Here is a 25,001-nt window from a genome sequence, read left to right as displayed (position 1 = left end):
AGTAAAAATAACTCCCAGCAGCCTGGCCAGTGACAAGTCAGGAGTCAAACATCTGGAGGGTGCCACCATAAACACTTGGTATCCTAGAAAAGCCTCGGGGGGGGGGGGGCAGATCCAAATAGACCCAAGGAAGACCAAGGTGGCGTGAATGCATGGAAGTGTGTTTGCAACACCCAAGTCCCCTCTGCTCCTTTGCAATGATCAAACAGCTGTCAAATTAATTTATTTTAAAAATGTTTGTCCACAGGCAGCTTCCAAATGTGTATGCGAGCCTGGATGAAAGATCCTCCCACAGCACCCAATTCACCTTTAATGTAGGTACAAAGCCGCTGTACTCTTCATCTCATCCCTAAGGTTCACTGTTACCTGATGTCGGTCATTTAAAAATATAAAAATCTTTGCAGATCACAGGGAACCAATTTGGGGCACAGCTTGAGTTGCGGATCTGGGTCCCTCTCAACATAGACAACCGCCAGATTGCAAGCATAAAGAACGTGGCAGGGGTGCAGGTAAGTTTTCTGGTTTCCTCCCACTTAAAAAAACAAACAAGCAAGCACATGTGAGTATAGCTATAAAGATATGGAGCTGCTGGGATGATAGCGCAGTGCCAGCATCTGCCCCACTGCCTCTTAAGGGGGCATTCCCCAACCACTGGTGGCTGGTGCTCATTCATGCTGCTAAGACAGAGAAGGCAGGGAGCCCAAACAGGGAGTGGAGTCAGAGCCAGCAAAAGCCAACTAATTCTAACCCGTGCTAGAATCACCATATTTTTCGCTCCATAAGACACACCTAGTTTTTAGAGGAGGAAAGCAAGAAAAAAAAAATTCTGAACGAAACAGTGGATGTATGATTTTTGTGGTTCATGCAGTGGCCACAGTCATGTGATTTGACGGTGAGTTTGGGGTAGCCCAATGCAAAAATCCTGAGGATCCATGTGCTTTTACCTCCCCGTTCCCAGGCAGTCTCCTTTATCTCTAACGTCCCTTATCTCTCCCTGATCAGCGGCTTTGTTTCAACACCCACTTCCATCTTTCAAAAAGAAAAAAAGCATGATCTGCTTTTTGCCCCTGGGCAATTCAGCTCCAGGGACCACGCATTTGCTCCATAAGACACAGACATTTCCCCTTACATTTTAGGAAGAAAAACGTGCGTCTCATGGAGCGAAAAATACGGTAGGTTGCCAGCTTCCATGCCAAGGAAGCTGGCAACCTGGACTTGGTTGTAAAAAGGCAGGCTGAGGTTGGGGAAGCAGTTTTTGATTCCCCCAATGGAACATCCTGCACACCTGTAGCTCACCACCACCCTTCAGCCCAACAGGTGGGGGGGACCTCTCTGGCCCTCCAGATGTTGCTGAACTAGAACATCAGTCCAACCAGCATGACTAGTGGCTAAGGATGATGGGACTTGTAGAACAGCACCTTTTCTGTAGCCTGGGGATAAAGTAAAACCTGGCTAGACTGACGTGGTTCATTTATGTGACCTCTGGGTTTACTAGGCTGGGGCGGGGCAGGTAGAGAGGAGAGCAAATGAACCTCAAGGGTCCTACTAAAGAGACATGGTTGTGGTACAATTTATAGTAGACAAACTGTATAGTTCCAACCATTACAAAAATACAGTCATAAAAAATATACGTACATACATACAAGTTGGACGCCATATAAATCTTTACCAATATAAAACAGTGCTCTTAACAGGTTTAATACTGTGAAAGTTAAACTAGCAACAGTCTGCGTGTTACTTTTTTTTAAAGGAACTATAACATTGAAGGATAAAATCCTGCAAGATTTTCTTTTAAAAAAAGATTTAGAATAAAGGCTTTAATTAAAGATGCATGGACCTAAATTCTGAATTAAATGTTTTTGAACTGAAAGCAATTTGGTGGAGGGGGGGGAATTAGGCTGAAATCTATTAGACAAAACACAAACCAATTATTTTGAAGATCCATTGCAATTGACCAAAGGTGAAACTAAAAGTTGAGAGAAAAGACACCTTATCTTTTATTATATACATAAATCATAAGAAATACCTGCGTGCTTACAAGAGCACCCGAAAGTTTCACCATTTGACAACCACAAGGCTCGGTTTAGTCACTGAAAGAAACTGCTTGTGTTCAGCAAGTCTGTGGCAGACTTGAAGCTGAGAACCTCCTCACAGAACAGCTTGAGCTGCTTGTGTGCTTGTTTCAAGGAGGAAGTTGTCGGCTTCCTCTTGTAAGACACCTCTTTCAGAAGTTTGTCTGCTAAATAGTGAAGCCACAAGATGTTGCTGTGGGGGAAGTAGTCAGCCCAGCGGTTTGCGTTCTCCTCTCTCATCTGCCTGTAAATGTCAAACTGATAGTCACCTCTGCCTTGGAAGATCTCCTCATCAGTGGAGAGGTCACAGTACACGGTTAACCCATCCCTCTCCAGCCTGGAGAAGGTGTAGTCAATAATGTTGACAAGGATGCCATGGGTGGGGAGAGTGTGGGTCTCCCCATTCAATCTAAAGCTCACCTTCTTTAAGGCGGTTTTCTTCACCAGCACATTGCCCCAGTGGAGATCTCGGTGCTCAAAGTGCAAAGCTTCCTCAGCCACGGCCAGCGAAGCTGTGACTTGGTGCAAGATGCTCTTGGAGGCCAGCACAGAGTTCAGCTGCCGGTTCTGCATGTATTCCAGGTCCATGCCTCCATACTCAAACTCCAAGACCACAAAGAGCTGCCGGTCTCCAAAGAAGTCCGGCCGGTCGTTTTCAGACACTCTCCGCCTGTGGTATTCATCCCAGGCAGCCAGGAGATGGTCAGGGTAGCTGCCCTGGACACAGTGAATGGAATGCAAGCTGATAAACCCAGACGTTTGGTGAACCTCCTCATCTGCCAAAAGGCTGAGCTCTTTTGAAATGATGATCTCGGGTAAGATCTCACCAAAGGTCTTTTGAGGTTCTCCGTTGACTTGGTCGTTCCCCTCAATGGGGATTATTTTTAAAGCTGTGAGACCCCTTTCACCCTCTGTCCTAAAAACCTCCCCAAAAACACCTTCTCCAATTTTCTCACACTTCTGCATCTTATCGGGGGTGATGCATTCCTCAAAGGAGATGGGGCCGTTCTGATGGCATTCCCTGTAGACTTTTTCCTCATCCGTTAGAACCATCTCTGACATGGCAGAAGAGGTCATGGACGACAGCAGGACCATAGAGGAGGAAGGGGATATAGAGTAGCTCAGTTTTTGAGTGAAGGGGGTCTGGGGAGTCTCCATCATGGAAGGAAGAGAAGCATTGGCAATGCTGCCGCTTAAGCTTTCCACCTCGGACAGGATGATCTTTTTCTTGTGGAGAGAAAAAGAAGCCCGGATCCTGCGCCACAAGCTGGAGTTCTTGAATGAGCACTCTGGAGACAGAATTGACGGGGAAAGATAGTCTTCCGTTTTGTTGCATTTCAAGCGTTCCTGAAGGAGGGAAGGATCAGCCTGCCTTTTCCGCCTCAAGTTCCTCTTCTGCCTTGCTTTCTCAAGCTTCCCTCGTTGTCCCCATCGACTGGTACTGAATCCGCTGATGCAGGCTTTTCGACCAGTGCCTACAGTGCTACAGGTGGGGACTAACTTTCTGCTGGTGTCAGATAGGCCACAGAGAGAATCTGACTGCAAAGTATGTTGTTTTTTCCAAGTAAGCTGGACTACTGCTTGTTTTTTGGTGGACTGACTAGCCAACCAGTTTGGCACCACTCGACTGTCCAGGAGCACAGTGGGCTGAAGCTGGGGGCTACTATAGTCTTTTATGCTATCATTCCCTTCTTCCGAGACCGCTCCGTTCAGCTCACCAACTGCCTTTGGAGAACTGGTGCATGCTTGAACTGAGACACGCTGCCTCTTGTTAGCAAGAGGCGCTGCATCTTTTGGCGAGCAGAGGTAAATCTTGTCATCATGCAAATTGGCTTGCAGCTGGAAAACACCCGAAAGACGCTCTTTTGGTGACACTGGGAGGCTCTGGCCATGATCTGCACCCGGGCTTTGACTGGGGCTGACCACATAACACCCCGGCGAGATTGTGAGCCCTTCCCTGTTCTGCAAAGATGCTCCCGTCTCGCTGCAGGAATTGCAAGACTGCAAGGCAGAGCTGCTTTTGAACGGTGGATGGGGTGAGCTGCTGCAGGGCGGCTGAAATAACGTCACGGGCAGAGGTTCGGCCTGGGAATCCTCGTGCACAGACTTCCGCTGTAGACTCGGGACATCCTCCAGGGTGAAGAGCTCCAAGCTGCCTCCCATCTCCCTGGCATCCCCATCCATCTTCATTGAGCTCAGCTCAGAGAGGCCATCGCCACCGCCACCACGACAGCAGTCCTCTCGCAACACTTCCTGCAGATCGTCGGGATGAAAGCAGCAGGCGTAAGAGACAGGGCTGCTGCCCTGCAGGACGCCCTCCTCGCCTCCCTCTTCCTCCAAATCCCTTTTCGCCAGCTGCGGCAGCTCAGGGGTGCTCGACAGCAACGGGAACCGTATACGCAGCCCTCTCTGGACCGGCTTCCGGCGGCGCTGAGTGACGTTCCTGCGCAGTGGGGTGGGGGGCACAAAGATGTTGTTGGCAGCAGGCCGGCCCCCCAGCTCTCCTTGCGGGGCCTTGTTCTCCTTGGCCCCTTTCCCCTTTCTCTTGGCGGTGCCCTTCTTGCTGGGGGGCTTTTTGCGCAGCCGGGCCTTCCTGGTGGGGGGCAGGAAATCGGAGTCCTCGGAGGAGGAAGGAGGGGCAGCCGGGGCCTTTTCCTGGGCCGCCTTGGGGGGCAGGTAACTCAGGTCTCCGAAGGCGGAAGAGGCAGCCGCCTCTTCGAAGGACAGGGAGGAGGAGCAGCTGCTGCTGAAGAGGTGCCTGCGGTCCACCGGGGGCGAGATCCAGGGGGCGGGAGGGGGCAGCCGCCTCAGCCCAGCCCGGCGAGCGGCAGCAGCGGAGGCCGCGCCCGGCCCGCCTCGGCCTAGTCCCCCCCGCAGCCCCGAGTACGTCCTCAGCAGCCGGGCCCGAGGCTGCTCCATGCGAGCGGAACCAGGAGGCCCAGCCCGAGCGCCCCACACGGGAAGTGGTCGGCCGGAAGCGGGCGAGGGGGCGGGACCCTCGAGGGGCGGGATCCTTCTCCTTCGCTAGGCTACGGAGCGGAGTTCGGCGCGCCCGCCACCATTTCAAAGCCAGCTCTCGCGAGAACTCCGCCGGAACTTCCCTTCAAGCGGCCTTCGCGAGAGGCAGCCGCGGCCACCGCAGCCAATCGGGAGCGCGGCGCACGCCTCTCGCGAGGTTTTTCGAGAAGAGGTGGGGTTGGGGAGCGGTTTGCTCCTTCCCATTACGGTCTTGCCTTTCCCGTCTCTATGGTAGGGAGCGCCGTCCCGCGCTTCTTTCCTCTTTGACGGTCCCTAGAGGAAAGGGGAATAGGGGCGACGCTCTACACCTTAGCGTCCTGTTTGGGTTCTTGCTCGCCATTTGAGGGGTCAGGCTGCGGAAAGCTGCGTTCAGTTGAGGGTGTGTGGCGGGATTATTCTTTCTGCTCCAGATATATATATATCTGGAGCGCGCATGTGTGTATATATATAAATATATAATATTATATAATATATAATATGCATAAATATATAATAAAAAAAAATAATTAATGGGTGGTATGTACTTTTATGCACAGAACCATTGAAATTAATGAACGTTAAGCCCATTCATTTTTATGGGTCAACTCTTGAGTATAACTAGCGCTGAAAAAATAAAATATTTCTTTTCCGCTTATTGCTTTTATATTCTTAATATTCAGGATTTCAAAGCAGTGCGCATAAACTTCAAAGAAAAACCGTACACAACAAAAAATACGAATCCATCCTGAGAACAGAAAACCACCTTAGAATATGCCTGTTGAACCGTTTATATCCAGCTGCCTTTGCATCCTGACTAATGTTTCCCCGATGAATTCCGCCCCCCTCAGGATTGCTTTGCACAGTGTCATTTTTAAATTGCTGCTACTAAAATGAATTCCAAACACAGCAATCTGCAATAGGTGGCGCATTAAGCACATTGTATTTTAATATTTTGTTGGAAGCCGCCTAGAGTGGCTGGGGTATAAATTATTATTATTGTTGTTATTGTTATTAATTAAATAGTTAATGCCCTTTGAAATGATAAATTTGAAAATTGCTAATAATTAGAAATAAAGTTTCTCATTACCTGCCTCCCCAGAGCTCACCATAAACTATATGGTTGAGCATTGTATCAACGGTTTATCACTGTACTGTTCAAATAAACATGTAATTAACCAAGTAATTAAAGCCAGGCTGCTGAGGTCCCTGGTGTACAGTAAGACCAGCACCAGCAGCTGGAACTTTTACCATCTGCTAACTTTCTCCTCTGTACAAACGTATTTAAGTCAATATGTGTTGTTGGGTTTTTTGGGGGTTTGGTTTTTTTTTTTTTTTTTGTAATGCCAGATTCATTCTGTGTTTGCCAAATTGTTGGTTTTTGTTCTATTTGACCTCCTTGGCCTGTTTTGTAAACTGCCTTCTTCCCCGCCCCCCCGCCCCCAATTTTTTTATTGTATATTTATAAGAGGTGGATGTTTGTTGTCCCCAAAGCCGAAAGGAAGCATCAAAATAAACTCTATTTATTATTTATTATTTATCAATTTATTAAAGGTCCTTCTAGAATCAGCCCTACATTTGTAGCAGGGGCATAAGAATTCTGGACTACAGGGTAGCAATAAAACACTTTTCTTTTCTTTTTTTCTTTTTTTTGGCTTTTTGGTGGAGAGGGCTTGTGTTCCTGTCTATGGCCCTTTGAGGATTAAGACAAATTCATGGCGGATCAGGCTTTCAATTGGCCACAGGCTATGAAGCCTACCTCCACTGCAGATTCAGACCAACTATCCCTATGTTCCAAGGGCATCCCTGATTTAGAGAAGCTGTTTCTGATTGGAACCCGGAATGTCCCACTTTTCCTTAGGATGTTTTCATTGGAGGGTATGGAGTTATCCGATCCCCAAGCTGTCTGAAGACAATCCTGTATAGGGAAGTTTTTTTTAATTTTAAATGTTTTTATTGTGTTTTTATATATGTTGGAAGCTGCCCAGAGTGGCTGGGGCAACCCAGTCAGATGTGTGGGGTATAAATAGTAAAAATATCCTTATGGAATGGGGCGTCCCTATTTTCATCGGAGAAATGTTGGAGGGTTTGCAGATTCAGTACGCCTTTCAATACCAGTGTGAAAATAGGATGTTGTCATCAGGCTCTCACTGATGCAGCAACAGCTTCTACCTTAAGTCCTTTAATTTCAGTGGGTCTTCTCTGAGTAGGAGTAACATTGGGTACAAGCCAATGTTATTATTTTAAAAGAGGCAACAGTATATGATCAGAAATCTGTACGACTTTAATACTGCACAAGCTCTATACATATAAAGCACACTCAAACATTGTTTCCCTCAAAGGATTACCCTTCACAGAGTTGCAATTCACAGCAGCTCTTAACAAACTCCAGTTCCCAGAATTATTTTAGATAAGGAATGTGTTTAAAGGTATATTGTGTACATGGCCTAAGTGCTATGAGTTGTATCAAATTAAGTGTTCTGAAATTAGTGCTGAAATTAGACCATGCCCATTCATTCCCGTGTTGCTTACTCTGAGCATGACCAGCATTGGACACAACCCTGTTTCATTCGTTTTTTCTCCTCTTTCATCAGAATACCACTGTGTGCAAAACAGACCTTGGACGCACAGACTCGAAGGTAAAAATAGGGCTGTGGAGGGAGGAAGCATGTTTGCTGATCATACTCCTGCCCTTTTGCCTCTCAAGAAGGCAGCTTACAAGAAATCCATGCATACAAAAATTGGTGGGGTGGGGGGAGACAGAGAAATTAAACAGAAGTGCAAAAACCAAATAACCAGGAGTTTTAGTTTTTTTCAAAGCAAACAAAACCCAAACGTAATTGATAGGTGACTTTTTTTTAACCAACCAAAATCTGTGGGTTACAATCAGAGGCTGCTTCTGTTACCAGGAAAAGGCCCATTGCAAATTGTTACCAGAGAAATGGTGCCTTTTGCTGGCCCAACTCCCCAAGTTCATTACCGGTCAGAGATTAATGAGCTGCGGCAGAAATCCAGTGAAAGCAAAGCTGATTTTTAAATTATCTGTTGCAACAAAGTCCCACTCTCCTTTTGTCAGGAGGTGAAGGACCCAGAACTAAGTAAAAACAACAACTCTTAAAAGTTTGCATTTTGGCATGGAGAAGGACCTCCCCTTCTGCAGGGTCATCTGGGATAAGTGTCAGGGTTACATCACATACTAGGTGGAGTCAGGCAAACCAGAGTGTCATATTCCTGAGTAATAGCTTGTTTTCGCACAGTTCCAGACAGAGTTTACCCAAAGTATTGGCACTGGAAATAGAGTTTGTGAATCCAGGATTCTCTAAAACAGATCCTTCAGTGAAGGTGGAGTTGGTCTCTCTTCCGCTCTGTTTTGAAATACAACTGTTGTCTTTCTCTGTCAGGACAGCGAGGGAGTTGGATACCAGCTCGTGAGTTGTACCATCACATCGGAGAAGGAGGACGTGGTTGTGACGGCAGAGCTACCTTTAGCCAATTCCTTACAGGTATATTTTGCAGGGAGAGATTCTTTTCCAGGGGCAAAGCTCCACCACTGAGATCAGGGGTGAGGAATGTCTGGCCATCGGGCCAAACTTGGCCTGACAGAGGTTCAGAATGGACCGGTGAGGCTGTTTCCCCCTAAACCCCACACCCCACACCCGGCATCATATGTGATGTCAGGCATGACTGGGAGCCTCGAAGTGCTCTCCTGGTTGAGCTTTGGCAAGAGAAAACAGGCTTTGGCTGTTCAGCCCAAAGCCTGCTAGATCGACTGCATGAGTTCTCTGCAGGGAGCGCAATTGTGAAGCCTGGGAAAAAACTGGTGAGTGCTTTGACATCCTCAGGTGCTTCGACGTCCCGACTTTGGGATTTCAAAGTGCCCAGTCCCTTGATGTAATTGTGGCATCAGGTGATCAACAGGTAGGTGGCCCTGTCCTCCGTACAAATTTGACCCAAGAGGCTAGAATCTGGTCCGCGTAGCCTTAATAGTCCCCTCTCTGCACCATGGAGAAACTTTGAAATTTAGAAAGCTGCTTTGTGTTGAATCAGATCCTTGATCTACCTTTGTCTTCACCAGGTGTGGGAACTTCTGACCCCTGAACTGCTGCAGCTCCCTTCATCTCAGGCCATTGACCATGCTTGCTGGGGCCTGAATCCCAGCTTGGGAGAAAGTCAGGATATAAATGCAGTAAATAAATAAAGAAACAGCAGGAGGGCTAAAGGTTCCCCACGCCTGGCCGATACTGACTTTCCTCATTTAACTATTGGAATATTATTATTATTAATTTATTAGTTGTACCCCGCCCATCTGGCTGGGCTTCCCCAGCCACTCTGGGTGGCTTCCAACAAAGATTAAAAATACATTAAAATGCCACACATTAAAAACTTCCCTGAACAGGGCTGCCTTCAGATGTCTTCTAAATGTCAGGTAGTTGTTTATTTCTTTGACATCTGGTGGGAGGGCGTTCCACAGGGCGGGTGCCACCACTGAGAAGGCCCTCTGCCTGGTTCCCTGTAGCTTTGCTTCTTACAGTGAGGGAACTGCCAGAAGACCCTCGGAGCTGGACCTCAGTGTGTGGGCAGAACGATGGGGGGAATTCCAGCTGGGCGTCATAAACATTGCTGTCGCTTCTTCCGCTCCTTCCTTTTAGGTCTTAGAAAACAGGACTGACTTGCTGGTTCGAGGGGAAATCGTTTTCGACAGGAACCTTTACGTGGGCCTGAATGCGGAAAATTACAAAACAGAGGTAACTAGCGGGAGGCAAGGCACTTCAGGCCCTTTTCCACAGGGAAGAGTGAACCGAAAGTGAGAAATGGGGCTCTTCTCAGTCCTTAGCACAGCAGGCCCAGCCCTATCATTGGGCCCTGGGGAGCAGCGTCCCTCTGCAACTGGTTGTGGGGGGTCACGAAAGGGCAGCAAATGTTTAATAGCATGATTTATTATCTTATGGTTGGATTTTCACTGTGTTTTTCTACACCTACACACCCAGGCAGCTGTGAATGTGCAGTCCACTCACGTTTATGAGGGAGAGGAAACATTTAAACCAATTTAAGGTTGTAGCAGAGGGCTGAATGCCTCAAGGTCTTAGTATCGCTTCCCCTGCAAAATGCATCCGCTTCCCTTGTTTCTGTTTTGCCCCTTGTCCGTAGATCAAGGTGATCTTGCTGAAGGAGAAAGTTTTTGATTTCCTTCCCTTCCTCATCGGCAGCTCTGTGGGCGGCTTGGCGCTGCTGCTGCTAATTACCGCCGTTCTTTATAAGGTTAGTATTCCTTCCACGGAGCCGTGTTTTAAAAATAGGCTAGATCAAGTCAAATCCGATATTTACTGTCACGGTCGATGAGCAGCATTGAAGAAGCAAAGTAACAAGCGTGTCGGATGCATTATCCAAATGACTACAGCAAGATAAAATAATAAGAGCAGCACAGAGTGAAATAAAACGGGCACCGGCGTTTCAAACTCTTGTAGTCATGTCACGAGCTCCAAAGACGAAAAAGGTACATCATGTCTGGGGTCAGTTCCTGGCGGGTTTTGCTTGCAGCACAATGTTTGGCCACACTGAGAGCAATAGATGCATTTTAATCGCAGGGGACTAAAAGGACGTAAAATGCATTGGTTGCCCTGGCAGATTTAATTAAAGGGGTTCAGTAAAGATTTTGCACAGAGCTTAGCCAAGGAGCAATACAGAAGGACTTGGGCCACTGAATCGACCTCTTCCAGAGGTGCTGGGGAGCTTGGGCTCGTGGTAGGGGGTGGTCTAGATTGTTTTAGGATGTTGTCAGTGGGAAGATGCTGATGTCTGAGTTGCTGCTACCAGGGGTGACTTTAATAATAATAATAATAATAATAATAATAATAATAATAATAATAATAATATATTTATACCCTGCCCATCTGGCTGAGTTTCCCCAGCCACTCTGGGCGGCTTCCAACAAGTGTTAAAAACAACACAGCATCAAGTATTAAAAACTTCCCTAAACAGGGCTGCCTTCAGATGTCTTTTAAAGAGAAGATACAGTGGTGCCTCGCAAGACGAAAATAATCCGTTCCGCGATTCTCTTCATCTAGCGGTTTTTTCGTCTTGCGAAGCAACCCTATTAGCGGATTAGCGCTATTAGCGGCTTAGCGGCTATTAAAGGCTTAGCGGCTTAGAAAAGGGGGGGGGGAGCGGGGGGGAAATCGCAAGACTAGCAAGACGTTTCGTCTTGTGAAGCAAGCCCATAGGGAAAATCGTCTTGCGAAGCAACTCAAAAACGGAAAACCCTTTCGTCTAGCGGGTTTTCCGTCTTGCGAGGCATTTGTCTTGCAGGGCACCACTGTAGCTGCTTATTTCCTTCACATCTGAAGGGAGGGTGTTCCACAGGGCAGGCACCTCTACCGAGAAGGCCCTCTGCCTGGTTCCCTGTAACCTCACCTCTTGCAATGAGGGAACCACCAGAAGGCCCTCGGAGCTGGATCTCAGTGTCCGGGCTGAACGATGGGGGTGGAGACGCTCCTTCAGGTATACAGGAGTGAGCATCAAGGGGGTTTGATACAGACCACCGCAGAAGGGTTTTATACCTGGGAAGGGTTGAAGGTCAGTGTTAGAGCACCTGCTTGGCATGCAGAAGGTCTCTGGTTCAACCCCCACCATCTCCAGACAGGACTGGGTAAGACACTGGCCTAAAACATTGGAGGGTCACTGCCCATCAGCAGGGAGACGACATGGTACCCTCCAGATGTTGTGGGATTCTAACTCCCAACAGCGCCAGCTGCCAACAGGGTCAGGGGTGCTGGGAGTTGTAGTTCAGCAGCATCTGTGTAGAGCATCATGTTGGCTATCGCTGGCCTAGAGAACTTTGAGCTGGGTGGGTCAGTGCCCTGACTCTGTATAAAGCACCTCCCCATGTACGTATATAAAGGGGTGAGGAGCCTGTGGCTCTGGACTCCGGCTCCCATCATGCCATGGCCATCAGCCCTGCTACCTGGTGCTGATGGGAGTTGGAGTCTAACAACCTCCTGAGAGCCACAGTCTCCCCTTCCCCCATCCGTGGGATTAGAGTGAACTTCTATTGGCACAGGAGCAAGCAAGGGAGTTTAATACATTCTTTTACAAACATGAAAGGCATCTATTACTATGCTCTGCCTTTAAAATTGAAACTACAGTGGTGCCTCGCAAGACGAAATTAATTCGTTCCGCGAGTTTTGTCGTCTTGCGATTTTTTTCGTCTTGCGAAGCACGGTGTCGGGAAAGTTTTGGAAAAGCTTCAAAAATCACCAAAGTCTTCAAAAACCTCAAAAAAGGCTACCACACCGTGTGCTATGAGTTGCTCCTCGAAGTCAAGTCGCAACTGTATTAACGGTGTTAAGAAAAAGGAAACAAACTTGCAAGACGTTTCCGTCTTGCAAAGCAAGCCCATAGGGAAAATCGTCTTCCGAAGCAGCTCAAAAAACCCTTTCGTCCAGCGAGTTTTTTGTCTTGCGAGGCATTCGTCTTGCGAGGTACCACTGTACTGTTGTTGTTGTTGTTGTTGTTGTTGCTTTTAAAAAAAATTGAACACATTAGCCGGATTCCCCGTGGCTTATTTCTGCTCTCTTTTCACCCCCTTCTAGTGTGGTTTTTTCAAAAGAAAGTACAAAAATAGGATTGCAGAGCAGTGCGATTCCTGAGACCGAAGTGGAGGGAGATTCTGGAATGGGACGATGGGTAACCTTCCTCAGACGCGCGAGGCACAGTCAGATTGGACCTCAGCTTCTTTTTATTCATGTATTCCTTGCTGTAGGCTGAAAATAAACCTTTTGCCCTAGTCTTGGGTTCCTGAAAACCACTATTTTGGATTCCTGTGCACTCCCCCCAGAGGGTACTCAAGGGCACACAGTACCGGCACCTCTCTTTTTGTTGTTAAAAAGTGTGGCACTCACTGTAACAACTTCATGGTGAGTACCGGCACCTATTTTTCTAGAAAAAAAAGCACCGACAGATTTTATTTGGGAGCCTCTTGGGCCTTTGTGTGGATTTTTTGAGGCAACCTCGTACTCCACATGGCTTAGAATCATAGAGTTGGAATAGACCTCAAGGGCCATCGAGTCCAACCCCCTGCCAAGCAGGAAACACCATCAGAGCACTCCTGACATATGGTTGTCAAGCCTCTGCTTAAAGACCTCCAAAGAAGGAGACTCCACCACACTCCTTGGCAGCAAATTCCACTGTCGAACAGCTCTTACTGTCAGGAAGTTCTTCCTAATGTTTAGGTGGAATCTTCTTTCTTGTAGTTTGGATCCATTGCTCCGTGTCCGCTTCTCTGGAGCAGCAGAAAACAACCTTTCTCCCTCCTCTATGTGACATCCTTTTATATATTTGAACATGGCTATCATATCACCCCTTAACCTCCTCTTCTCCAGGCAAAGCATGCCCAGCTCCCTTAGCCGTTCCTCATAAGGCATCGTTTCCAGGCCTTTGACCATTTTGGTTGCCCTCCTCTGGACACGTTCCAGTTTGTCAGTGTCCTTCAAACTGGCAGTTCACAGGCAGCTTGAGATTGTGAACGTGTTTTTCCCCACCTATTCTCTCACTCCTGCCATCATCCATCACCTCCCATTTTCCATCTTAAGACTGTGACCCTGGGCCCGGGGTTTCCCCATCAGCCGATGGCCAAACCTCCCTCAAACCTCCCTCTCCCCACACTCTGTTTTACCAGCCTGCCAAAGACTCCTGGGGAACACAAGAGCTTTCACACTATTTTTGTGGCATTTCTCGTCAGCCTAATAAAAGTATTACCCTAGTATTGTTTTGTTTTTGGATTTTCCCAGCCTTTGATTCCATATAAAAGGTAAAGGTAAAGGACCCCTGACAGTTAAGTCCAGTCGCAAACGACTCTGGGATTGCGGCACTCACCTTGCTTTACTGGCCGAGGGAGCCGGCGTTTGTCCGCCGACAGTTTTTCCGGGTCATGTGGCCAGCATGACTGAGCCGCTTCTGGCGAAACCAGAGCAGCGCACGGAAATGCCGTTTACCTTCCCGCTGGAGCAGTACCTATTTATCTACTTGCACTCTGATGTGCTTTCAAACTGCTAGGTGGGCAGGAGCAGGGACTGAGCAACAGGAGCTCACCCCGTCGCGGGGATTGGAACCGCCGACCTTCTGATTGGCAAGCCCTAGGTTCAGTGGTTTACACCACAGCGCCACCCACGTCCCATTGATTCCATATAAAGAAGAACAATTGTTCATTTAAAAGACTGGAGCGAATTTAACTTTGCAGTGCCTCAGGACTCTTCATAGTGGTTGCGGGGCACTTGCCTACAATCAGCTTTCTCCTCAGCAGCTGCTGATTCAGTGGTAGACACTTCTATGTTTATTAGAAGTGGCTTGAAAAATTATTTCTTTTCCTGGACTTTTCTCTACCTTCTGCCAGTCTGTTTTGTTGGCTAACCCTGAATATGAAACTTGAGTATTATGAGAGGTAGAAAAGATGTCTATCTTCTTTCTTTGTGACATATTTAATATTACAAACATCATTCCTCCCACCGCATCACATCCCAACACAGTCATTTAAGCTTCAGTTCAACACTTATCAGGGAGTAATTTCTATTGAATTCAATGGAGCTTGCTTTTGAGAAGAAAAGTATAGAATTTCATTGTTTTGTGTGGGGTTTCTTCTCCCCAACCCCTCCAAACTTTCTCCTTTCTTCATAAGGGAGGTGTTCCACCTCTCTGATAATTTTGGTCGTGCTTTTCTGAGCATTGTGTTTGTTCAAAAGAGGAAGAACTAGGTGGACCTGGCAAGATTGACGGACCTAAGTTTCTGTCTCTTTCATCTGCACATGGCTTTTTTTTCTTTTCTTTTTTAAAAATCAAATCTCCTTCATTGTATTCCCCATGTCTATTTGACCCATCTGGCAGTGTCTCCAGTTTGTTTTGGCTTGCTGGCATTCATCTATTTGGCACCGAGGGCCTGACTGCAGGAACCGTCCAACTTTAGAGAGAAACCCTCCATAAATTTTAAATGATATCATTATCCTTTGGCACAGTAGGTCTAGCAGATGTGGCCTTGTCTCGTGCGCAAGACGTAACCTGACATTTTTTCAGCAATTGCTCTTTCTCTCACCAGACCTCCTTGTCATTTAGCCACAGCCTGGGGAATCCTTCACATGACTCTCTGGGGGGTTTATGTAGGCAAAACAATCCTGTAATTCAAAGACACTTTGGGGATATTTAAACAGATGGCTCTTTCTTCGGGGGATGGTTTGATGCACAAAATAATAATGTCTGCTTAACAAAAGGTTTGCCGTACTGACAACCCCTAAACTTGCACCTGACACCTTCATTGTATAGCTTTTGCCTTATGCAGAAGACATACCTCTTTACCCTGGCCTTTTGACACTAGATATAGATAGATAGAAGGGATGCGGGTGGCGCTGTGGGTTAAACCACAGAGCCTAGGACTTGCCGATCAGAAGGTCGGCGGTTCGAATCCCTGCGAGGGGGTGAGCTCCCGTTGCTCGGTCCCTGCCTGCTCCTGCCAACCTAGCAGTTCGAAAGCACGTCAAAGTGCAAGTAGATAAATAGGTACCATTCCAGCGGGAAGGTAAACGGCATTTCCATGCGCTGCTCTGGTTTGCCAGAAGCGGCTTAGTCATGCTGGCCACATGACCCGGAAGCTGTATGCTGGCTCCCTCGGCCAGTAAAGCGAGATGAGCGCTGCAACCCCAGAGTCGGTCATGACTGGACCTAATGGTCAGGGGTCCCTTTACCTTTATAGATGATAGATAGATAGATAGATAGATAGATAGATAGGCAGATAACAGTCTAATGTAAGAAATCTAAATCTAAATCTTTTTGCTCTGCTGGCTGGAGCTGATAGAAATGAATCCAACATCAGTTATTTAGCCTGGATAGCCACAGGTTCTCCATCCTTGAACTAGATTAATAAAATAATCTCTTGTGCTTATAAGAGATTGGAACAGGTGTGGGGGAACCTTTGGGCCTCCCGCTGCTGCTGAACTACAACTCCCATAGTCCCAGGCCATTGGCTATGCTTGCTGGGGATGATGGGAGTTGTAGTTCCGCAACGTCTGGAGGGCCAAAGTTCCCCCATATCAGAGTTAGAAGGATGCTGTTGGCAGGCACACAACCCACACACAAAGTTCTCTCTTACAGCCAAGTCCCTTAACTGCTGTGGGTCTGTCCTATTTCAGGCAGGAGACCCTGTCAAAACAAAGCAGATGAACATAAGGAATGCACATATATTGGAGCCAGACATACGTGCTGCGTATATATTTGCAGTCTGATCATCCCTGGCAAGTCGGGGCGGCACAAAACTGACCGTCCTTTGGCAGCTGGCCCAGCAAAAGAAGGAGATTTGTAGGAGCACATTTGAGAAATGGGAGTCGGGCCAGACTGCTGGTCCAGCATATTCCTTCCTGGATCATTAATCCAGAGTGTCCCGTTCTGCTCCGTTAAATCCCTAAGTGGCAACCGTGAGCCACTCGCAAGGAAGATCTATGCATCACCGAGGGAGCCTCTACATTAAATGTCTTGGAAGTCCTGTGGGATGGGCTCATGTCAGTGTGTTGCTCATCTGCGGAGGGCGAAGCCTTTAAAAATTCCAAAAAGTCTCCTGTGAACTCGCGACACAAGCTGCCTCCCTGTGCCAGTCAATTTGCATTCCCTGCCTTTTCTCAATAGGCAAAACTGCAGCAGGACGTCTGAAGTTGGGGACATATCTCAGTGGGTGAAGCCTCTGCTTTAAGGTCCCAGGTTCAAATCTCCAGTAAGATAGATAATTTATTATGGTCAAAGACCAGCTCGCATAACATAACACAATAAAAACAGCATTCATAAAGATAAAATATACAATTGGAGCAGATTGCAGCAATAGCTCATGAGTTAAAATTGAGATATATACATACATCTGTACAGCTGAGATTTGGGCTACCTTCAGCATTTCCCTAGTAAGCTATTTTATTCTAGAGGATGATCTGTGCCTACAAATCTCGGCAAATAATAATAATAATAATATTATTATTTATATCCTGCCCTCCCCAGCCGAAGCCGGGCTCAGAGCGGCTAACAACAGTAAAATAATACAGCATTCCAAAATCAATTCATTATAAAATCAGTTCAAATCAGGTCATCTTGTGATTTTGCCTAAGAGGAGAGAAATAAGTTTAGACGTGTCTGAAAGATCGGCAAGCAGAGGATCAATGGTGTCTCTACAAATCTCCAGTAAAAAGAAGACGGAGGAACCTCAGAGCTGGGGGCCAGATGTGGTCCTCTGGATCTCTTGATATGGCCCTCTAAACTTTCTCCAAGCCATGCCTCCTCTTTCCTGATTAACTCCGCCGCCGGTGATGCTTGAGAAAAGAGATGCCAGACCAACCGTGGCCTCTCCACGGGCAGCAGACACACAAATCAAGGTGAAAAATGACCTTCTCAAAAAGGCGCTCGCCGTCAGCAAAAACACCGTTTCAGGGGAGTGCAGAAAAAGGGAGGGGAGAGAGACACTGGAAGTTTTCCTCCACACAATTTTGGTTTCTACTCCGTGGTTTTGTAGTCAATGTCAGAGCTTGGGCGCTGGGGTTTTGAGGTGGTGGGAATAATATCTAAGGCCACGTTCAGCTGTGATACCACTTTAAGCAGTCATGGCTTCCCCCTAAGAATCCTGGGAGCTGAGAGCGGTTAGGAGATCTCACTATTCCCCTCCCAGAGCTACAATTCCCAGAGTTCTCTGTGAAGAAGGATTGATTGTTAAACTACTGTGGGAATTGTAGCTCTATGCAGGAAATAATATTTTCAGCGCCCTTAACGAAAGCACAGTTCCCAGGATTCTTTGGGAAAATCCATGACTGTTTAAAGCAGTACCAGAATGCCCTAAATGTATGAATGAGGCCTTAAACAGGAATGGAGAACATAGTGTCCCCATCTCTGACCAAAAACAAGGCATTGGGGGGGAATAATGCAGTTTTTGAAGGTCAACGGCTATTAGGTCTGTACCAAAACACACAGGAATTAAATTCGGAGTCTTGATTTTGGGACCAGCTGGTCTCGAACTCAGAACTCTTTACTGTGTCTGCATCCCCACTAGCCATTTAAAGCTCACTTCTGGGAAGGATCCTGGGAATTGTCGTTTGTTAAGGATGCTAGGAACTGTAGCGCTGCACCAGGTAAACTACAGCTCCTGTGATTCTTTGGGAGGGTGTGTGCTTTAAATGGTGACGACTGATGGTGACAGCAGTCACGAAATTAAAAGACGCCTGCTCCTTGGGAGAAAGGCGATGACAAACCTAGACAGCATCTTAAAAAGCAGAGACATCATCTTGCCAACAAAGGTCCGTATAATTAAAGCCATGGTTTCCCCAGTAGTGATGTATGGAAGTGAGAGCTGGACCATAAAGAAGGCTGATCGCCGAAGAATTGATGCTTTTGAATTCTGGTTCTGGAGGAGACTCTTGAGAGTCCCCTGGACTGCAAGAAGATCAAACCTATCCATTCTGAAGGAAATCAGCCCTGAGTGCTCACTGGAAGGACAGATCCTGAAGCTGAGGCTCCAATACTTTGGCCACCTCATGATAAGAGAAGACTCCCTGGAAAAGACCCTGATGTTGGGAAGGATTAAGGGCACAAGGAGAAGGGGACGACAGAGGACGAGATGGTTGGATAACGTTCTTGAAGCTACCAGCATGAGTCTGACCAAACTGCAGGAGGCAGTGGAAGACAGAAGTGCTTGGCGTGCTCTGGTCCAGGGGGTCACCAAGAGGCAGACACGACTAAACGGCTAAACAACAACAGTGCTTTAAATGGATGGTGGGTGGGCAGCTTGCAAGAGTCCGGCGCCAATTCAGTGGCTGAATGGGCCGTGATAAAACTTCCTCTTCATCATCATTGTTAAGCGATGGCCTGTGGTTCATGTTTTTTAACAGTGGCAACCATGTGCCTGTCTGAGGATGAGCTTTTATAAATGCATCTCATGTTCTTATTTTAAATGCACTTTAAACTCTGGGGGGAAGCCGGCTGCAGAGAGTGCCATCTAGCTAGCATTTGCGATGCCCCCCACCCTGAAAGTCTTTCCACAGCAAACCTTAGTGTAATGTTTTGGTTTTGTTTTGTTTTTGCATGATATTCTTTATTAGTTTTTAAATTACATACTATACATACACATATTAGATCACATTTTACATTTATACTTGCTCCTAAGAGCTCCTCTTCCTTCTTCCAGCTTTTTTATATCGTCTCTAACTTTTCCGCATTGTCTTTATCCATTTTGTATATTGTTCTTCTTCTTCCATCTTAATCCATACAGTGTCTGTATACAAATAAATCTTTCTGTATATACAAAACCTGTTGTCTGTCTATGTTCATTTACAAATACTGTAAATTACCTTGTTTACATTTTATGTTTTAGTTCATATTATCATTAATGTCCAATAAAATTTCTTGTTATTTTCCCATTAAGAGGTTTATTTCCACTCTACTGGTTTCACTATTTCACCTTATCCTATATATGCCATAGATTTCCCCCATTCTTTTTGAAATGTTTCATCACCCTGTTGTCGAATTTCCCCCGTTGATTTGGCTATTTCTGCATGTAACGTTTTTCAGTTGTGCGTATTGGCCTGTGCCTGTGACATCCCGAACACACACACACACCCTCCCATCCAAGAAGGGCCCTGCAAGCCTTTTCACAGCCATTCTGGACTCCTGTTTATTTCCAATGCCTCTGACAGATGGGCATCGTTAACTAAAGGAGTCGGGGAGAACTTATAAACACAGAACAAAACAAGCTGTCAAGACGTAATGAATTGAACCTCTGGCACACCTCCAGGGAAAAGCAACTTAAGATGGAGTAAATAACAGCCAAGAAGAGGTGGGCGTCCGGGAAACGTGAAATCAATAAGCGTCGACTATTGAAATATCGTAGTAAAATGCATCTCCAGGCAAAGACGGATGTAACATTTCTTAGAGCAGTGGGAGCCTCCTCACTGGAATTGGGGGGCCTGCAATGAAAAAGTTGCACGATGCAGTTCACAGTTCCAGCCGGCCACCCACTCCTGCCCCTTTTCATGATACTCCATTCCCTTCCCACCTGGCTTATTTATTTATTTATTATTCTCCAAACCAGGGTATGTGGGCAGGTGTTCCCTAAACCTGCTGGCCCTGTCCTGTATGTGGATAATGCCATTACATACAGCCTGAAGATTGACAGTACTGTGGTACCCTGGTTTTAGAACAGCTTAGTTTATGAACAACTTGGATTAAGAACGCTGCAAACCCGGAAGTAGCTGTTTTGGTTTGTGGACTTTGCCTTGGAAGCAGAACATGTTCGGCTTCCTGTTGAGTGTGTTCCATTTGCAAATTGAGTCCCCCGCTGTTAATCAGAGGCTTCCTGTTGAGTCTGTCGGCTGTTGAGTCCCAAGCAGCCACGCAACACAGAGGTGATATTTGGAGCTTTTGCTATTGTTTGCATTTTTCTTTGTATGGCTTTTTCATATTTTTTTTGACTGTGAAAAGTCTTCCTCTGCCCTGGCCGCAACAAAACATCCTTTGTTTTATGGGACTGACTCGTGACTGTTGTTATGTACTGAAGTTCTCACCCTGGGCCAGCAGGGGGATACTGTAGATAGTTTTCACTCAGGTCCATATATGCAAATAAAGGATTGAAAGTGACGTTCCGTGATTGGATAGTTACAGAAAATGGTTACTGTTGCATTGTAGTGGAGCTCTATATAAGCAGGCTGGCTGAACCCTTCAGTTCAGTTCAGTTCTGGCCTGTGAATAAACAAGAGCTGTTTGAAGAATCGCTGTGTCGTCTGATATGTTCACCCACAACTTAACAACTGTGGCTTGTAACTTCATTTTTGTGACTTGTTTTGTGACTGTGTGGAACCCAGTTCAGCTACTGATTGATTGATTGTGTGACTGCAGAAATGGATGAAAGCCCTCATCCAAACAATGACTATAATCAGTGCATGTAAGAAAAAACAATAATTTTAATTTTTATCATCTACAATACTGTCTTATTTATTTTATAGTACAGTACATTGATTATTGCTTTCATTTTATGGATCAATGGTCTTGTTAGATAGTAAAATTCATGTAAAATGGCTGTTTTAGGGGTTGTTTATAAAAGTCTGGAACGGATTAATCCGTTTTGCATTGCTTTCTATGGGAAAGCACACCTTGGTTTTAGAACGCTTTGGTTTTGGAACAGACTTCTGGAATGGATCAAGTCTGGGAACCAAGGTACCACTGTACAAGGCTTAAGTCGGGTTGTGACCAGAGAAGGAATGCCCTCTGGGGAGAGCACAGAGAAGAAATGCCATGGTGTATCTGCCCCGGCTGCAACAAAACATGTCTCTCCTGTATCGGTCTCTACAGCCACAGCAGGTGCTGTGACTCTCCAACAAATTGATTTCACCTTCCCAATACAGATGGATGCCAACCAACACCACTTTGTGTTATCTTTCTTAAAAATATAAAGCAGTATAGAAATAATAATTATGATTATGATTATGATTATTAGAGGGAATAGTGTACATTTTCTCTCTCTCTACGTTTCTGAGCACAATTCAAAGTGTTGGTGTTGACCTTTAAAGCCCTAAACGGCCTCGGTTTGCCTGAAGGAGCGTCTCCACCTCCATCATTCTGCCCGGATACTGAGGTCCAGCGCCGAGGGCTTTCTGGCGGTTCCCTCATTGCGAGAAGCCAAGTTACAGGGAACCAGGCAGAGGGCCTTCTCGGTAGTGGCACCCGCCCTGTGGAACGCCCTTCCACCAGATGTCAAAGAGAACAACAACTACCAGATTTTTAGAAGACATCTGAAGGCAGCCCTGTTTAGGGAAGCTTTTAATGTTTGATGCATTACTGTATTTAATATTTTGTTGGAAGCCGCCCAGAGTGGCTGGGGAAGCCCAGCCAGATGGGCAGGGTATAAATATTATTATTATTATTATTATTATTATTATTATTATTATTATTATTATCTCTAGGGGGGGTTGATAGGTGGGGGGAGAATAAACCAGTCCTGCCAAGCTTCCGGACAGTTCATCTGAGCCATTGAAAAGACTGCTGCGGAAGGCGCCTATTGGCTAGTGCCAGTATGTCCCCAACACTGAGACAATAGAGGGGAATAGCTGGGAGGTGGGTGGGCAAGGAACAGCCCCTGGTGCCGCCTAAGGAGGTTGCCTGTCTTTGCCTAATGGTGGAGCCGGGGCCTAAGGAGCAGAAGTCTTGGAGAACTGCCTAAACCACTCTGTGAAAGAAGACCAGGAATAAACTATTTGAAAGGCGAGTCAGATAAATCCAGCTGAAGAAGAAGAAGGCAATCTCCATCTCATAAGTCACACTCTTGAAGTGAACTGGAAATTGAAAAACAGGATAGATAGACAGATGCTTCCGATGCTCAGCAGCGGCTGGACCATTGGCATCCCATAATTTTCTTCAAATATATAAATCAGCCAAATGGGTGACACCTCACCGTTTTGTACACAAGGAAGGTCTCATTCCGAGCAGTGAACAGCCGAGCCAGGGTGTTAAACAATGCTGAAAGGGTCCCGTTTTCATTATGATGAGCCTGTTATCTTTCCTCGCCACCGTTTCCAGTAAATCACTTCTCTGGCGGACATAAGGGCAATGTCAACATTGCTATATATGTTTTTTGCAATGCTGTTCCATCTCGGCTCAGCCGCTCCGACTGGAGACTCTGAGCTGTTGCCTTCAAAATTTATTTTCATGGGAACAGTAATGGCAGTCATAATAGGAACTGCACAGGGAGACCAATAATAAAAGCTGCACATCAATATAGCATTAACTCGGAGGGTATCTTTGACCAGGCCTTGGGGCTGCCTTGAAGGCAGAGGCGGGCAAATGTGGCCCTTCAGGTCTCTCAAGCTGGCCCTGGGAATGTTCCCCAGGTTCCCAGGATGCACCAAGAACTGGTCTTCCTTCCTACCCTCCTCAAGTGTTTTTGCCTGGCTGTTTTTGTGTCCTTGATGTTAACGGAAAAATCTGAGGGCTCCCTTGGACAAAAACAAAGACACCAACCAGGATAACTTGGAGCAAAACAGCAGCCTGTAGGCTTGGCCTTTACTGAATACTGCCGCGACAGGACTCCCACCCGCAACAAGATGAAGCACAATGGAAGCCCAGAACCCCAACTTTTATTAGTTACTAATCCCCCAAACTACACCCCTAAAGCTACATCACAACTACATCACAAAAAGGAGGGGTTGAGGGAGGAGTTGTGTTGGTAACCTGAGTGTCCTGTCACCTGGCTGGTTCCTCCTTTCCCCCTCCCCATGAGTACTTTCCATATGCAAGTTCTTTGTGATCTTGATGGTCTTCTGCCTAGGACCATCAGGGCTGGCTCCTGTGTATGTACTGGTATGCTCAAGGATTATGGCTGCCCTGTATCAAACCTTCCCCATTTTGTAGTCCTTCCTTCATGGAGTAAAATAAAAGTAAAAGGTAAAAGGTAAAGGTACCCCTGCCCGTACGGGCCAGTCTTGACAGACTCCAGGGTTGTGCACCCATCTCACTCTATAGGCCGGGGGCCAGCGCTGTCCGCAAACACTTCCGGGTCACGTGGCCAGCGTGACAAAGCTGCACCTGGCGAGCCAGCGCAGCACACGGAACGCCGTTTACCTTCCCGCTGGTAAGCGGTCCCTATTTATCTACTTGCACTTAGGGGTGCTTTCGAACTGCTAGGTTGGCAGGCGCTGGGACCGAGCAACGGGAGCGCACCCCGCTGCGGGGATTCGAACTGCCGACCTTTCGATTGGCAAGCCCTAGGCGCTGAGGCTTTTACCCACAGCGCCACCCGCGTCCCAAAATAAAAGTGGAACAGTGCAAATCCGATGTATGGTTGATTTTCTATGAATTTATAACAGAAGCGTAGCGTATGTGGTGTGTGAGTGTGTGTGTGAAGTTTGCACAAACTGAAGGGTGGGGGGGGATTCCTGCGACATCGAGCAGCTCTGATAATGCTGCCCACTTGTCAGGATGGAGGATGAGAGAGGGATGTGTTGACCACACACGTTCTGAATCTGCTGGGTTATTTGGAGAGGATCATTACACTGTGGGCTATAAGGTCGCTGCTGGCTCAGAAATCTATCCTGTGAGGGTCCATGGCTCAGCTGGAGAGCACCAGCAGCCCTGCAAGCAGAAGATCCCAGGTTTGATCCACAATGGCATCTTTAAGTAAAACCGGAAGAGACAGGCTGCGTGTTTTCCAGTTTTCTCAACTGCATTTGCAGCCAGCCCTTTGCACCTCGGTTTTCAGACTTTTCAGAACTCGAATGGTCTTCCGGAATGGATTACATTCGCGAACCGAGGTACCGCTGTAAATGTGGCAGAAAGGGATGGAGCTGGAAGTTCTGGTTCTTTCTGATTTTTATTTTTCAAATCTTGAATTCAACTCGTCACGTTCTTGCAACAACATGTGAATTTTTGTTTTTTAAATCCTTCTGAAATTTGGAAGCTGTTTAGTGCAAATCTGTCCCAATAAACACATTTTTTTGTATGCAGATTTGAATAACACACACATCTTTGGTAAAGCAGCTTTCTCTGCTGTTAAAATAAATTGTATGTTGTTGACTGCATTGTATTCTATTTTATGAATGTGTTGCCCTAATAACTCCTTTTCGTAAACACTGGTTGGAGAAGGCATTACTCACAACATTCAGGAAAGGTGAATTTCAGAGGGTAGCTGCGTTTCAGTTCCTGCATTATCATTATTAAAAATATTTATTCCTTTTGTTATTTATTTTTGTCACAAATGAAAGTGAGAGGGCCTTACAAAGTGACACAAACATTAAAACCACACCTGCCTACACAGTATACAATTAAAATGCATTTAAAGCACACCCACTTCCAATAAAGAATCTGTAATTTACACACACACACGCACGAGCTACAACTCCCAACACCCTTAACAAACTACAATTCCCAGGATTATTTGGGGGG

General features: G+C 46.5%; 2 protein-coding genes across 2 annotated transcripts in view; one reads left to right on the top strand and one right to left on the bottom strand.

The window, feature by feature from the left end:
* Positions 1–12,850, top strand: part of ITGAE (integrin subunit alpha E) — a 56,137-nt gene extending 43,287 nt beyond the window's left edge. Inside the window, exons 24-30 of the mRNA XM_077919826.1 lie at positions 248–314; positions 405–509; positions 7,661–7,705; positions 8,468–8,569; positions 9,716–9,811; positions 10,215–10,325; positions 12,656–12,850. Coding sequence (XP_077775952.1) covers positions 248–314; positions 405–509; positions 7,661–7,705; positions 8,468–8,569; positions 9,716–9,811; positions 10,215–10,325; positions 12,656–12,712 — 583 coding nt within the window. The 3' untranslated portion in view covers positions 12,713–12,850. The remainder of the gene's footprint in view (positions 1–247; positions 315–404; positions 510–7,660; positions 7,706–8,467; positions 8,570–9,715; positions 9,812–10,214; positions 10,326–12,655) is intronic.
* Positions 1,555–5,157, bottom strand: HASPIN (histone H3 associated protein kinase). Its single transcript, XM_028707945.2, has one exon. It carries the CDS (start codon positions 4,989–4,991, stop codon positions 2,088–2,090), a length of 2,904 nt encoding a protein of 967 aa, XP_028563778.2. The 5' UTR covers positions 4,992–5,157; the 3' UTR covers positions 1,555–2,087.
* Positions 12,851–25,001: the final 12,151 nt, after the last annotated feature.

The sequence above is a fragment of the Podarcis muralis genome, chromosome 15 (assembly GCF_964188315.1).
Source record: "Podarcis muralis chromosome 15, rPodMur119.hap1.1, whole genome shotgun sequence".
NCBI lineage: Eukaryota > Metazoa > Chordata > Lepidosauria > Squamata > Lacertidae > Podarcis > Podarcis muralis.
The sequence above is the reverse complement of the archived record's forward strand: the minus strand, read 5'-3'. Positions and strand labels throughout refer to the sequence as shown.